Below are 16436 nucleotides of genomic sequence, written 5' to 3' on the forward strand. Positions count from 1 at the left end.
CCCACCCCTTAGCACTGGTGGGCAGTGCCAAGGTGCCCCAGGTATGAGCACTTTGCCCCTTGAGCACTGCCAGGGTGCCCATGCTCAGGGAGCACCACCTCCTGCCGCCGCCTGACCCCATGGAGGTCCGATTGCTTCCCCCCCCAGCTTCCAGCGGGGTCTCCACTCATTCCCCAAACGTGAAAGAAGTACTCCTACCGAGGTCGGAGATTCGATCAGGACCGGAAAGGTCCTGATAATCAACTAATCTACGTATTTGAAATAGATTAAAAAAAGATTTAATTACTTCCCTGCCTTCCTACCGGTTTGCAGCTTGGTCTGGCGGGTGACTGCTTGCTGGCTCTGGGAGATGCGTGTGTGTTCCCCACACATGTACAAATCCCCATTCAAGACCACAGACTCGTGTCTCCCGGACAGACCTGCCAGAAAAGTGGCGAGGATGCGAGAATCGCGGCCTGAGCGTCTAGGGCTATTTGCCTATGAAGAATGCAAGATCCAAGCCCAAACCTGCCCTTACTGGGCGCAAGCTGGAGAAGCAGCATCTCACCTTCTGGCTGGGCACGTTACAGCTCTCGGGACTCAACGTTGAGTTCGGCAACTTTAGATTTTGAACTTTGCCCTCCACCTTAAACCCTCCCCCACTTTTCTTTGGTTTTAAATATTCCATACATGTACCCAATGTCACACCAGGCCATCTTCCTTTTGTTCTTAAAGTAGTTACATTTTGTTGCTGTTTCTACATTCTCTCTCCTTTCAGTTCTGACAAAGAGTCAATGGACTCAAAATGTTAACTCTGTTTCTCTCCTGATTGATGCTGGGTTGCTGAGTTTTTCCAGCATCCTCTGTTTTGGTTTCAGATTCAAGCATCCACAGTGTTTTGCTGGCAACAATGTTCCAAGTTGTCCTTGTAGTTCAGAAGGGTCTGTGTCACAGCCGCTGCTACAGCTGGTGACTGAATGCCACCAACTAAATTAAGTTTAAAATGAAGTACGTCCTTTGGCCAATTTGACCTTATCTTCCCAGAATATCATTCTTGAACTTCCATCAGTCCTACCTCATTACTGCACAGCGGTGTTAGCCTGGTTTATGTAGTCAATTTCTGATTTGGGGTTAGAACTCTTAAACTTTTATTCCCTGTAAAGTCCCAACTATGTTAGTTGTTTTAAACAAGAAGAAAAGAATGTGGTTTGCACACACGGGTTCAAATTCACAACAGATTCATTCTAGGGCCATTTGCCTGTACAGAGTACTAACTGAAAGTAAAACAGCCTGTGCAACACCCTAATGACATCACCATCAAATCATGTGATCAGTTCTTAAAGCAACCTGCAACCAATTAAATATATAATAATCCCATGTGAGCTGATGTTAAAGAAATTAATATTCTGCTCTGGTAATGGCACGAAACAGGCAAGATCAGTTTGGCCACCCATTCTATGCAGCAGCAAGTATTTAATTCTATGGACTGCAATGGAACTGAATACCAGGCATTGACTATAATGGGTGGCTGATCCGGTACTGCCTATTCTGCCTCCGCGTCAAATTCCTGTCTAAATCTCTGGCCACTGCTTTTGTCTAGTCATAACCATCGTTGTTCTTATGTGTTAACCCCAGGGTCTGAAAGTTAGTGTACTCTGGACATTGTACTATGGAATACTGAGTGCCTTTTCACCAATCTACAGCTGGATCCTTGTGCTCAGAGGCTTGGTGGGTTTTGGGATTGGAGGTGTTCCACAATCGTGAGTGCATCACATTATAGTTTATGATTGTTTAAAATTTCTTCATTCTAAATGAATGAATAAATAATAATTTCTAGACTGGGTTGCTGCACACAGGGTAACACTATACGCAGAATTTCTTCCAATGAAATCAAGAGCAAAGTGCATCTTACTAATAGAGGTGAGTGAGACAAATCATTCCCTTGCAACTTGTACTATCTTTTATTATTTGTGGGGGGGTGGGGGGGGAAGTAGGGGTAGGGTGAGGATGGAGGGGGGATGTTGAGTTTTTTTTGCTGTTAACTAAATTGATTTCACTGCTGGGAAAATCAAATTTTCAATCTTAATAATAAATGTTCCAAGGTCAGGTGTAGTAAAATGTTAGATGAAGGATTATGTTCTATTTACCACATTCCATCAATCTCTCCCAAGTCAAATAATACATTGGTTAGGAGCAGAGCACAGCCTATTTATACTGCTCTTTCAAGTTGTCCAAAGCTCTGCCTGTATTAGAAAGAAAGCAAAGATTCCTTTATTTTAGCCCCCCCCCCCGGGTTAATGACCAAAAGACGTGTTGGTTAAATGTATTGGCCATGCTAAATTTTCCGTCAGTGTACCAGACAGGTGCTGGAGTGTGGCGACTAGGGGGATTTTCACAGTAACTTCATTGCAGTTAATTTAAGCCTACTTGTGACACTAATAAATAAACTTTAAACATAGGTAAGATGCAAAATGACAAACCACCACCCCCCACACACTCTCACCCCCTTCCCCCTCCACTGAGCTGAAGCTAAACAATTATCCCATGAGGTCCATGGAGCAAGTGTGAATTTTGTATAATTTCCCAGATCATTCCAGTGTACCTCCTGAAGCCCAGTTACTGACTAAGATCAAGTGCATGACAGGGAGAGATATGTAAGGGCAGAAAAGGAACAAAGCAATCCAGTCTATCAATAATTAATATTGAGCTTTCGGTTTTTCTCAGTATCTGTGGATTGTGCTTTATTGGAACTCTCTTTGTTTCCAGGTGTTCTGGGCCTTTGGAACGGTATTTGAGGTCCTGCTGGCAGTGGTAGTGATGCCCACACTCGGCTGGCGCTGGTTGCTCATCCTTTCTGCAGTGCCTCTTATGATTTTCGCTGTCTTGTGTTTTGTAGGTATTTCCACCGGAAGTAAAAAAGCTTGAATAACAAATGATGGATTCATATGAATTTGAGGGAATAGGGGACAAACTTAAAAGTTTATTCTGTGCACACAATGGCAGATCCAGCATGTTACATACCCTCACGAAGTGAGGCTGGATTTTGAACTGTCAGGGGGATGGTTGAGAAGAGGCTAGATTCAGTGGTAAGAAGGCAAATGGTATGTTGGCTTTCGTAGTGAGAGAATTTGAGTATAGAAATAGGGATATTTTGCTGCAATTGTACAGGGTGTTGGTGAGGTCACACCTGGAGTATTGTGTGTAGTTTTGGTGTCCTTATCTGAGGAAGGATGTCCTTGCTATAGAAGGAGAACAGCGAAGGTTTACCAGCTGTTTCCTGAGATGGCAGATCTGTAATATGAGGAGAAACTAAGTCGGTTAGGATTAAGAACATAAGAAATAGGAGCAGGAGTAGGCCATCTAGCCCTTCGAGCCTGCCCCGCCATTCAATAAGTGGCTGATCTGAAGTGGATCAGTTCCACTTTCCCGTCTGCTCCCCATGACCCTTTATTCCCTTGTCTATCAGAAATCTATCTACCCGTGACATTATATTCACTGGAATTTAGAAGTGAGAGGGGATCGCAAAGAAACTTATAAAATTCTATTGGGGTTAGACAGGGTAGATTCAGAAAGAATTTCCCAATGATGGGGAGTCCAGAACTAGGGGTCATAGTTTAAGGATAAGGGATAAACCTTTTAAAACTGTGGTGAGGAGAAATTTCTTTACCCAGAGAGTGGTGAATGTGTGGTATTCACTATCACAGAGTGTAGCTGAGGCCAAAACATTGTCTGATTTCAAGAAGAAATTAGATATGGCTCTTGGGGCTAAAAGGATCAAGGGATATGGGGGAAGAGGGGAATCAGGATATTGAATTTGATGATCAGCCATGATCAAGATGAATGACAGAGCAGGCTCAAAGGGCCAAATGGCCTACTGCTGCTCCTAGTTTCTATGTTTCTGTGATACTTTCCCATGATAAAGAAGAGGGAATCTAAAGGCGTTGATCTGAGGTATACCTAACACACCTTGTAGTAGTTGCTTACAAGAGCATTTGTCGAGGTCCAGTGACAAGTCTGCTGCCCATACATTGGGTAAGTGACGCTAGGTCCTGAGGATGGAGAACGAGGGTCTTAGAGGAAAGAGAAAAAGCTAATGCAATAATGTGAGAGGGGGAGAATAAATGGCTTAATCGCCAGAATTTTACCATTCTGTCCACTACAGGAATCGGAGTGGGCGGAAGGTGGACAATGGAAAAGTACATTGACCTCGGGTGGGACTTTACAGCTCCAGGATGAGTGATATTGTAAAATCCCGCCCAATGATGGTAACAGCACAGACTAACTAAAGGAGACCCAAATTTACATCCTCCTGTCAGCCCTCAGTTACCTCTCTGAACAATTGTCACCAATTTTCAACCTGGTAGCCTGATATGAATTATTGATAAAGGAAATGCTCACATTGTAGGGCTCAAACTACCAGACACTATAGAATACCATTCTTTACTAAACCTATAGTTTTCTAATGAAACCAAATAGAAATTGATTTGATCTGTTGGAATCTGTTGTCAAAAGATATGCAGGTTAAGTGGATTGGTCATGCTATATTGCCCCATAGTGTCCTATGATAGGTTGATTGGATTAATTATGGGAAATATGTGATGTTACAGCAATAGGACGGGACAAAGGGCCTGGGTAAGATACTCTGTAGGAGAGTTGGGGCAGACCCGATGGGCCAAATGGTCTCGGCTGCACTGTAGGCATTCAATGATTCAATGAATTCTGGATAGTGAAGTGATCAGGAAAGAATGAACTAGATTTCTGTGCCCTGGGGAGTCGGATCACCAAGATTATGGTTTCATAATAGACTAAGTTAAGCCACCTGAATGTAGTACAGGGAAGGCTTGTCCAACCCTTACTGCAGCTTCAGTATTTGTCAAACGTAACTTTATCAGATGGTTTTATTTCTATTTTACAGTGGCTTCCAGAAAGTGCACGTTACGATGTATTGTCTGGGAACCAAGAAAAAGCCATCGCCACGTTAAAGCGCATTGCCACAGAAAATGGAGCACCGATGCCACTTGGAAAATTGATAGTTGCCAGACAGGTAAGGGATAACAGTTAATTTTGATTAAAATTTTACTTCTGTTTAGTTTAGAACAATAATTTCTAAAAACAGGAAAAAGATATTAGTTTCAACAAAACATCCTTTTTATAAATCTCAGTCCTGTCTATCCTTTCATTATTTTCTTTGATCCATTCTTTTTTTCAGATATGCATCTGGATGCCTCAAACATATTCATGCTGTTTATTTAGAGTCATAGAGGTTTACAGCATGGAAACAGGCTGTTTGGCCCAACTTGTCCATGCTGCCCAGTTTTTGCCACTAAGCTAGTCCCAATTGCCTGCATTTGGCTCAAATCCCTCTATACCCATCTTATTAATGTGACATCACGTTGGCAACATATGAATTCAGTGAAAATTAAAAGCCTGATTATAACCAGGAAACCATTGACAGTTGGAAAAACCCTCTGGTTCACTAATGTCCTTCGGAAAAGGGAATCTGCCATCCTTATATGGGCCTCTCCAGACCTACAGCAATGTAGTTGACTCTAAAATGACCCAGCAAGTCCAAGGGCAATTAGGGATTGGCAGTAAATGCTGGGCCATTTCTCCTTTCAAGTGAGGTTACCACAGGCCATGGAGTACAACTCGAACACTTTCATTTGCAATAACTAAAATGAAAATAAATAGCAACTAAAATCTTCTCAAGCCAACAGCAGCATGGGCCATGCCTGTTGCCTGTCCTTAAAACGGACAAGTCAATCTGTCCTTGTGGAGAGTATAAACTAACTGTCAATCTCATTTGATAGATATTCCAGGCTCCAAATCGAAGATTTGTACCCCAAGTTAGCAGCTGGCCAGATGTTCTCCAAGTTGGATATAAGTTGCACCTATCTCCAACTTGAATTAGACAAGCCTTCCTGAAAGTTTGTTACAATCAACACGCAAAAGAACCTATATGAATATACTTGTGTGCCCTTCGGGGTCTCGTGAGCATGGCAGTGTGACAGACATGGGATTCCAAAACTTTTGTTTATATTTTCTTCCATCTTAGTTAAGAAAGAAAATGATACACACTGCTTCCATTAATGTTACACCCCTGTGCTACGTTCATGCCCTGTTAAATGTTATAGTTTCTTGCCAAGTGTGTTTCACAGTTTGGCCATTGTAGGGTAATGGCTCCATTGGGGGTCAAGGTGAATAGAAAGAAAAATCTAAGAGATACATAGAAACATAGAAACTAAAAGCAGGAGTAGGCCATTCAGCCCTTCGAGCCTGCTCTGCCATTCAGCCAGTTTGGAATTGGAAAATACTATCAATTTATGAATATTTTGCCAATTTTGCCATCTCAGCCAGGAAATGTACTTTGATTTGTGGGGATGAATAAGGAAAAAGAGCTAACAAATAGAAAAAAAAAGGAAAATAGTGAAGATGACTTCAGGACATAATGGGTAAAACTGAGCCAGCATGATGCCAACCATTCCAAATCAGGGAGATCCTGAATTGAATCCTGGAGGATTTGTTGAACCTCTGTGGGGTAATATGTTTGACCTTCTTGTCTGTAGACAAAAACAAGGTGATGTCAATCATAATGTTCCCCTTCCTGATCAATAATCCAAAGACTTCTATTGAAAAATGTGCACCCATGGATGACAGGAAGGGTCAAAATTGGACTGTGCTATGATGTTCTTTGTCAAAACTCACTATCAAAATCACAAATGAAGAAAAGCAATTTGATTAAGAATCCCATTTGGTCGTCTGTGCTTGTCGCATTGCTGGGAAATGAGTGTTCTATAATTCTGTCCTGTAAGTTATGACAAAAGGGATTCAATATGTACGTCGTTAAAAATATGCAGTCTCATTATCAATCCCATGATCATCAACCTGAAACATTGGTCAAGACTTGCTGGCTCTTCCTGCCAATGGGATCTTCCAGTGCCACTGGGTGAGAGTCCCAGTGGTGGATTTCCTGGCAACATAAGAACATAAGAAATAGGAGCAGGAGTAGGCCATCTAGCCCTTCGAGCCTGCCCCGCCATTCAATAAGATCATGGCTGATCTGTCGCTGCTCAGTTCCACTTTCCCGCTTTCTCCCCATAACCCTTAATCCCCTCTCTTATCAAAAACCCATCAACCCGCGTCTTAAAAATATTTAGTGAGGCAGCCTCCACCACTTCAACGGGCAGAGAATTCCAGAGATTCACCACCCTTTGAGTGAAGAAGTTCCTCCTCAACTCCATTCTAAACCACCCCCCTTTTATCTTGAGGCTGTGCCCCCTAGTCCTACTGTCTTTTTTGAGCGGGAAGAGTCTCTCCACCTCTATCCTATCCATCCCATTCATCATCTTATACGTCTCAATGAGATCTCCCCTCATTCTTCTAAACTCTAACGAGTACAAGCCCAGTTTATTCAGCCTCTCCTCATAGCTCAACCCCCTCAACTCCGGTATCAGCCTAGTAAACCTCCTCTGCACTCCCTCCAAGGCCAAAATATCTTTGCGCAGGTGCGGCGCCCAAAACTGCACACAGTACTCCAGCTGCGGCCTCACCAATGCCCTATACAGCTGCAGCAAGACCTCCCTACTTTTATATTCAATCCCCTTCGCTATGAAGGCCAGCATCCCATTCGCCTTCCTGACCACCTGCTGCACCTGCAGGCTGGGTTTTTGCGACTCATGCACAAGGACCCCGAGGTCCCTCTGCACTGTCGCCTGCTGCAGTTTTTTGCCCCGTAAGTAATAGTCCTTCCTACCATTATTCCTACCAAAGTGGACCACCTCACACTTGCCAACATTAAATTCCATTTGCCATTTCCTGGCCCATTCGCCCAGCCTATCTAGATCCTTCTGCAGACTCTCCACACCCTCCGCACAATTTGCCGTTCCCCCAATCTTGGTGTCATCAGCAAATTTCGACACCCTACACTCGGTTCCCTCCTCCAGATCATCTATATAAATGGTAAAAAGCTGAGGCCCCAGCACTGACCCCTGGGGCACTCCACAACGGGACAGGTGAACCATGCAAAATGCAATAGACATCAGCAGGACTGGAAGATCTTGCTGGCGGCCAATGTGGAACTATCTCGGCCCCCCTCAGATAAACAGATTTATATATACATTTTTTTAAGGAATTTAAGGTCCAAAGATGTGCAGGTTAGGTTGATTGGCTATTCTAAATTGACCTTAGTGTCAGGGGATTAGCAGGGTAAATATGTGAGGTTATGGGAATAGGGCCTGGGTGGGATTGTGATCGTTGCAGACTCGATGAGCCAGACGGTCTGCTGCAATGTAGGGATTCTGTGATTCAATGAGTTAACAGATTCCATTGCGCCCAAATATTGGTGGTAGTTGTTGGTTGATTATGAAATAAATTCAACTTTTTCCTTAACCTGCACTGAACTAAACTTGACAAATGTTTGTTTGAGACAGGAGGACCGTGGTCATATTGGGGACCTCTTCACGCCACAATTTCGAATGACCACCATCCTTCTATGGTTCATTTGGTAAGCCTGTTTTTAACATCAAATGAATGCAATTCAGCGCTTTTTCTTAAATAAGTCGAATGGTCCTCATTTATTCTACTCTGCTGCTAATTCTAATCAGAATTGTACCCATTTAATTTGGTTACACGTAATCAGAAGAGATCAGTTCAGTCTAGTCGCATGTGCCAAACCTTGGTCCTTTGGAAACCTCAGCCTAATTAAGAAACAATAGAGTTTCACCATATAGATCATCCACTCATTAAACTAAGAGCTTTCTGAACGTCCAATCCTCCAAGGAAAACTAAACTTTCTTGATATTGTCGTTCTAACACCAACTCCTCTAACTACATTTATCATCTCTTTGCACTAATGAAGACAAAGCATGAATAATAAACCAAGGTGCTAAGGTGAAGCAAGCTTAGTACCATTTAGAAGGTGGGAGGATAGGACATACCATGACTAATCATTCCCTAACAGCTACTAACTCAGTTCCCTCTGCCCTGGAGTAAATACATCACTTTTCCACCCGTTGTTTTTCTATCCACAGTAATTTGTTCGTTGCGAGTTATTTAAATCGTGAATCAACTAACCTGTAAACTGCACTGCTATTGGAGGAAAGCATTCACTCCCTTATTCTGTTCTGCTGCTAAATCTAATCAGAACTGTGCCCGTTTAAATTGGTTACACATAACCAGAAGAGATCACTCCAGTCTAGTTGCGTGTGCCAAACCTTGGGATATGACATGCAGTATATTGGCTGGAATTTTACCTCCCCGCCCGCTATGGAATCGGAATGGGCGAGGGACAGACAATGAAAATGTCCTCGGGCCGGATTTGATGGTTTCGGGATGAGCAAAGCTGTAACATCCTGTCCAAAGATTATCTCTCATAATTTGTAATCTTGAGTAGAATTTCTCATGTTGCTGCTTTCTGCTGTGCTCGTGATTTATTGTGTGCTCATTGTGACATTTCTTGGCTTTTCATATCAATTGGCAATTTGAATGTGAAAATATTTTTCTTCCCTTATTGTAATCACTGTTGTTGTTCTTTAGCTAAAGAAAGAACTTGTTGAGTTTTCAAGAGATGATGGAGCATTCCACAACTTGATTAAAAATGCACAAATTTGGGAACATTTTCCTTGCATGACAAGTTCAAAGTCCAAAAGAATATATCAGTTTGACAAATATAATTCAATCCTGTTTCTTGGATAATCTTGGCTAATGTTAAATAAGGCAACATCTCTGGAGAGGGTTGATAATGTGGAGAAGGGAAAGTTACACCACTAAGTATTTGGCCTCTGCTTCTGTTTTGCAGGTTTTCCAATGCTTTCTCCTATTATGGACTGGTTCTATTAACCACTGAGCTTTTCCAGGCAGGTGACGTGTGTCGCAGTAAGTACATCTCCCTATTTTAACCAGTAGAGTGATGGAGCAGGAGAGGGCAAATCCACATTGATTATACTTCTGAGAGCTGTTCTAATGGACCAAAGTCAATATTAAGGAAACAACTCTGACTAAATAACAAATAGGTCTTAAGCTTAACTCCAATAACATGCAAAAAAGTATCCATTCTCCCAAACAGAATACTTTTAGGAGTGAATTGTCATCTGTTGCTCACTCATTCTCAATGGGCTGTTCCATTGATATTTTATGTGGGAATCTAAGTCAAGGTACAAAAATTGGCCAAAATTCTCCAGTCTTGCTCATCTAGCCACCGCTGCCAGTGAGAATGGAGAATTTGGCGCCTCAGGAGAGGTCAGAGAATTCCAGCCATTACCTATTAAAATCATGACTCCACGTAGTATAACAAACCGTGTGAATAGGCAATGTGTCAGACTTGTGACAAATTTTAAAGGGGGCTGTTACCAGGTACAGACTGAAATGTACTCTTAAATGTGACTGCATTTCACTTTACATGTTGGCTTTTTATAAGTTTTATATAAACAAATTGTAGCTTGTAATCTGATAGAGAATTAGCTCCAAATTTTTTCTCTGTTCCAATTTTTTGCCTTTTTTAAAAAATTGCCATCATTCCTTTGAAATTTCCACCCATTTCTTAATGAAGCATTACATATATCCTTCCTTCCCTCTGCATCACTTTGGTGTTGATTATAGAATTCTTAGAGTGCAGAAGAGGGCCATTTGGCCCATTGAATCTGGACCAACTCTCTGACAGATTATCTTACCCATGTCCTCTCTTCTGCCTTATCCCCATACACTCCTGGAACACTAAAGGGCAACTTAGCATGGCCAATCCACCTAACCTGCACACCTTTGAATTGTGGGAGGAAACCCATGTAGTCACGGGGAAAATATGAAAACTCCACAGACAGTCACCCAAGGCTGGAATTGAACCCAGGTCCCTGGAGCTGTGAAGCAGCAAAAACTCATTGCCCTATTTCCTATTCATGTTGGTCTTCTCAGGACCTCAGATGTGTGGGAATCCTTACCTCCCTCGGTCTCAATTTCCTCCATTGACAAATTTCTGAAGCCTGATCATGGTATTAGCTATCCATTGACTGAACATTTCCTGCAGTTTGGGCCTGAACAGCACATTTGATTTCATATTAAGATAAAACCAAGTCGTCAGTCATACAATTACACGTTTCTCCTTTCTTCAATTACATATCTTGGAGGAAGAAGTCATGACCATGATAAAGTCATCAACACATTCCTTTTTAATATAGCATGTCAGTCTTTTCAGGAGAAAAACTGCCAAAGAATATACATTACTGCGTGAATAATATTCAATTGGCATATATGTATCTAGACTGAAGATAATTTTACTTATCTTTTTAGTGTCAACAGGTGGTAAGAAACCTGAGGGAAGGTGTACACTGGAATGTAAATACCTGAATGTTACAGATTACACAGATCTTCTCTGGACCACTTTGTCAGAGTTTCCAGGTAAGAACTTGGGACATGCTACAGGCTGTGCTACATTTGTGCTATGAGGCTCTTAAAGGGTTAATTATTGGATGGCAGGAGGAGGTAGAAAATTGAGTGAGAACTCCAGCTTATTAGTTTAATAATTGATATGTTCAAACTAAACAATTGCAGATATTGGCCATTCTCATAGCACATAGGTATTATTTTGTTTCCACGGAATATTTATCCGTTAAGTCTTTTCCAAATTCCTTTCAACTTGCATCCAACAAGCGTTCTAATACTAGGGATATTCAAAGAAATGAAGAAAACAGCTCTTGATGATCTAGTGAGTAAAGGTACTTGCTTTTGAAGTGTAGTCACTGTTTTACAAGCAAATGCAGCAACCAATTTGCAAACTGTAATCGTCTCACAAAACAGCAATTAGAAGAACAGTAAAATTAGTAAATTTGTTGGTTTTCTGATTGTTGTTTGTTCCCCCAAGCACCCATCGCTACAAAAGCACATTAACAGACCATCCATCACAATGTTGTTTGTGGACCTTGTGTACAGATTGGTTGCCATATTCCTCATAACGAGTGCCCTTCAATTCATTGGTTGCAAACATAGAAGCTAGAAGCAGGAGTAGGCCATTTGGCCCTTTGAGCCTTCTCCATCATTCATTATGATCATGGCTGATCACCGAATTCAATATCCTGATCCCCCAACCCTCCCTCCCTCCCCCCCACCCCTTTACCCCCATATTCCTTGATCCATTTAGCCCCAAGAGTTATATATAATTTCTTCTTGAAATCGGGTAATGTTTTGGCCTTGACTACTTTCTGTGGTAATGAAATCCACACATTCACCACCCTCTGGGTGATGAAATTTCTCCTCATCTCAGTTTTAAAGGTTTACCACTTATCCTCAAACTATAACTCCTAGTTCTGGACTCCCCCACCAATGGGAGCATTCTTTCTGTATCTGTCTAACCCTGTCAAAATTTTCTAAGTTTCTATGAGATTCCCTCTCGCTCTTCAAAACTCCAGCGAAGCTAATCCTAATCGACTTAGTGTGTCCTTATATGACAGACCTGCCCTTCCAGGAATCAGACTGGTAAAACTTTGCTGTACTCCCTCTATAGCAAGGACATCCTTCCTCAGATAAGGACACCAAAACTGCACACTATACTCCAGGTGTGGCCTCACCAAAATCCTACACAATCACTGCAAAACATCCCTATCCTATAAAGCACTTCGCCATGCCTTCAGGTCATGAAAAGCACTACATAAATGCAAGATCTTTCTTCCTTTTGGGGGTGGTTGAAGAACGAGTATTGGTTTGAATATCAGCTCTCCTTTGAAAACGTATTTTGAAAAACAATCCTGCACTTCCCCAATACTGCTCTGAAATTTTGACCAAAATTTATGTACTCACATAGTAGGATTGAAATTTCAAGAGAGAAATTACTAGCATTTTAAACTTAAATAAGGGCACTTATGAGGCCATGAAAGCAGAGCAAGTGAAAGTGAACTGGCAATTTAGGTTAAGGGATATGTGAATAGAAATCCAGTGGTAGACATTGAAGGGGATATTTTAGAATAGATACTTTCCAGTGAGAATGAGAAAGAAAAAGTCAAAGGGGAGAATCCACTATCTGAGGTTAATTACAAAAATTAAAGATAGTTTCAAACTTAAAGAAAAAAACGTATGAATGTGCAAAGATGGGTGTTAGGTTAGAAGATTGGGCAGAATATAAAATATAGCAAAGAAAGATCAAAAGATTAAAAAGGAGGGAAAATTAGAACGAGAGAAAGATGGCAAGAGATAAGAAGACAGCCTTTGCTGGAATGCCCCACGATTGTACCGCTGGCTGAAATCAGTCACAAGTTAAACTAAAGAAAGAGCAATTTCTTTTACAAAATCATGCAGAGAGGCTCATGCTACCTGGGCTACAACATCTGGATTCATCATTCACGCGGGCATGTTGATTTTTCTGCAGGTGTTTTAGTGACATTGTGGATTATTGATCGGATTGGGCGTAAGAAGACGATGGCCGTGTCTTTCCTTATCTTTTCATTTTTCGCTCTGCTGTTATTCATATGTGTTGGGAGGTATGATTCTATCTCTTTCTCCGTCCTTGGTTTGTTTTATCAACACGAGCAGATTTCCCACATTATTGCTAAAATAAACCTTATGATACGTGGTTTTACCAAGGTAGAGCTTTTACCCACATAACTCGCAATGTGTTATTCAAACCACAAGGGCTGCTCTGAGAACACCCATCCTCAGGTCAGTTAGAGGCTAATCTGAGTCCACTGTAAGGTCAGAAAAATGATTGGCCCTTGAAGAGTAGCAAACAGTTGCCGCGGTACCTGGCGTTCAGTCTTTGAGATTTACCTGAGTCACACCTATTCACTCACTGCTGAAAAGCATGCATAATTGGCAAAAAAAGTGAAATATTTCTTTTTCCCCATTAAGTAAAGAATCAGAGTGTTGTTTTGAATGACATTTTGTGTGTTGCTGAGAGGGTTTAATGTTGGAATCAGAATCATGGCCAATTTCAGATTGTGGCAAGTGGCCTCAGGTTGAGGGATTGGTCACTGGTGACTTGATAATGGGGAAACCAACTGAATAGTTAGATATGTGTTCAAAAAAACACTGAAATGTACCTGAGGGGGAAATCACATAAATATCTGAGGAAAGGAAGGATATTTATATTATGAATAGTAGGGAATAAAAGGTTTTGAAAAGGGAGCAAGTTACTTAAATAAGTAAGGAGGGGGATAAATAGAATTACAAATATTATAGCTTTTGATATCAGCAAAGGGTATAATATTTTTACCATGTGACACTTATGTTAGTAGATTTCTTCTTTTACACTGACTGGCAACTTACTGTTCTGTTTACACTACAAGGTAAACTTCACAAATTGCACTCAAAGGGCAGAATTTACTGTGCAACTTGCTACATGTTTTGCGCTGTTGGGAAGCAGCCCGCCATTGGTCAGTGATGCAATCTTCTGGTCCTGCTGTTATCAACGGTGAATGCACCCCTCACCCCCCCCACTGTGACCAGGATGATCTCACTGGCGTGAACAGCCGGAAAGCTCCGGCCCAAATGTTAGCCTACAATCTTGAGCAACACCCTGAAAGGTCCACAAGTGCGCTTTAATGTGCAAAATTATTGCCTCAAATGTCTCCAGCCATCTTTGACAGAGCTCAGTGCTGTTACCTAACTCTAAATATCCTTGGCAGACACAAGCTGAGTTTGAAGGGAAGCATTAGTGTACAGCTTTTTCAGTTGTTGCTAAGTCTAAAGAACAAAGAGAAGTACAGCAGAGGAACAGGCCCTTCAGCCCTCCAAGCCCGTGCCAATCATGATGCCCTAACTGAACTAAAAAAAAACCTTCTGCCCTTACTCAGCCCGTTTCTCTCTTTTTCCTCCCTATTCATGTATCCATCCAGATACCTCTCAAATCTTGCAAATGTGCCTACTTTCACCACTTCCTCTGACAGCGCCTTCGAGGCACCCACTACTCTCTGCATGAAAAACTTCCACCACAAATCTCCCTTAAACTTTCCCCCTTTCATCTTGAACTTTGCCCCCTTGTAATTGACACTTCCACCCTTACGAAAAGCCTCTGAACGTCCATTCTGTCTATGCCTCTCATAATTTTGTAGACCTCTATCAGGTCCATTTTTCCAGTGAAAACAATCCTAGTTTATTCAACCTCTCCTCATAGGCAACACCCTTGAGACCAGGCAACAACCTGGTGAAGCTTTGCTGCACTCTCTTCAAAACATCCAAGTCCTTCTGATATTGTGGTGACCAGAACTGCATGCGATACTCCAAATATGGCCTAACCAAGATTTTATATAGCTGCAACGTGATTTCCCAACTCTTGTACTCATTGCCCCAGCTGATGAAGGCAAGCATGCCATATACTTTCTTAGTCATCTTGGCTGCCTGTGTTGCCACTTTTAGGGAACTATGGATCTGCATGCCCAGATCCCTCTGTATGTTACTTTGACAGTATAATTCACACCTAAATTTGATCCTCCAAAATGCATCACCTCACGTTTATCCAGATTAAACTCCATCTGTCATTTCTCCAATGTCTCCAATCTATCTATATCCTGTTGTATCCTCTGACAATCTCTGGCACGATCAGCAACTCCACCAATCTTTGTGCCTTCCACAAACTTACTAATCAAACCTCTCTCACTTTCCTCCAGAGAGTAAACATTTCTTACAAAGATCATTACACTTTACTTTTGTAACAAAAGGTATGTTTACATAAAATTTCACTGACCAGAAATTCACTGTACAGAGCTAGTCCTTGTGACAATATTGAATTCAATGCACTCTAGGCTACCCAACATTTGGAGTTCTAATATTCCTAACACTAGTGTCCACCCCTCCTCTGAATTGTTACGAGGTTCCAGTGATGCTTTTAGGTATCACGCTGGCTGCAGGGCTACATGTGGAAGAAATATTTTAGTCAGAATGAATAGAAGGATAATTGTATGTTGTTTGTAATTTATATCAGTTATCTCTTAATCTGGTGGGGATGACTTTTTACTTGGTGCTTTTCTACAGGTTGGCCCTCACAGCATTCCTCTTTATTGCCAGAGCTTTCATATCCGGTGGTTTTCAGGCCGCGTATGTTTATACTCCTGAGGTAAGATCAATGTATTGTTACAAGAGTTCTAGAGTCAAGCTATCCATTTCCTGTGTGTGCAATAGCGAGATGGTTATGTTACTTGGTTGGTAACCCTGGCAATGACAATGGCAGCTCCCAGCATTTGAATTCAGTTTTTAAAATGTTCAGTAAAAGCGTTGGGTTGTTATAGAAAAGTAACTGTCTAACTGGTGTCATTTTGTAGAAGCAAATCTCTCAGGACTATGTTAAACTTTAGTTCCGCACAAACTTGATTGGTGTGGCGGCATGGTAGCACAGTGGTTAGCACTGCTGCCTCGCGGCCCCAGGGACCCGGGTTCAATTCCTGGATTGGGTGACTGTCAGTGTGGAGTCTGCACATTCTCCCTGTCTCTGTGTGGGTTTCTTCTGGGTGTCCTGGCTTCCTCCCACACTCCAAAGATGTGCG

General features: G+C 41.8%; 1 protein-coding gene across 1 annotated transcript in view; it reads left to right on the top strand.

Annotated features, from left to right (window-relative positions):
- The window catches only part of svopa (SV2 related protein a), a 52238-nt gene that overhangs the window by 14325 nt on the left and 21477 nt on the right, over positions 1-16436 (top strand). The window contains exons 6-14 of the mRNA XM_080208124.1: positions 1615-1739; positions 1836-1899; positions 2746-2871; positions 4895-5023; positions 8409-8482; positions 9776-9852; positions 11260-11367; positions 13328-13439; positions 15928-16009. Coding sequence (XP_080064250.1) covers positions 1615-1739; positions 1836-1899; positions 2746-2871; positions 4895-5023; positions 8409-8482; positions 9776-9852; positions 11260-11367; positions 13328-13439; positions 15928-16009 — 897 coding nt within the window. The remainder of the gene's footprint in view (positions 1-1614; positions 1740-1835; positions 1900-2745; positions 2872-4894; positions 5024-8408; positions 8483-9775; positions 9853-11259; positions 11368-13327; positions 13440-15927; positions 16010-16436) is intronic.

The sequence above is a fragment of the Carcharhinus amblyrhynchos genome, chromosome 20, assembly GCF_965287045.1.
Source record: "Carcharhinus amblyrhynchos chromosome 20, sCarAmb.v2.hapA, whole genome shotgun sequence".
In the NCBI taxonomy this organism is placed as follows: Eukaryota; Metazoa; Chordata; class Chondrichthyes; order Carcharhiniformes; family Carcharhinidae; genus Carcharhinus; species Carcharhinus amblyrhynchos.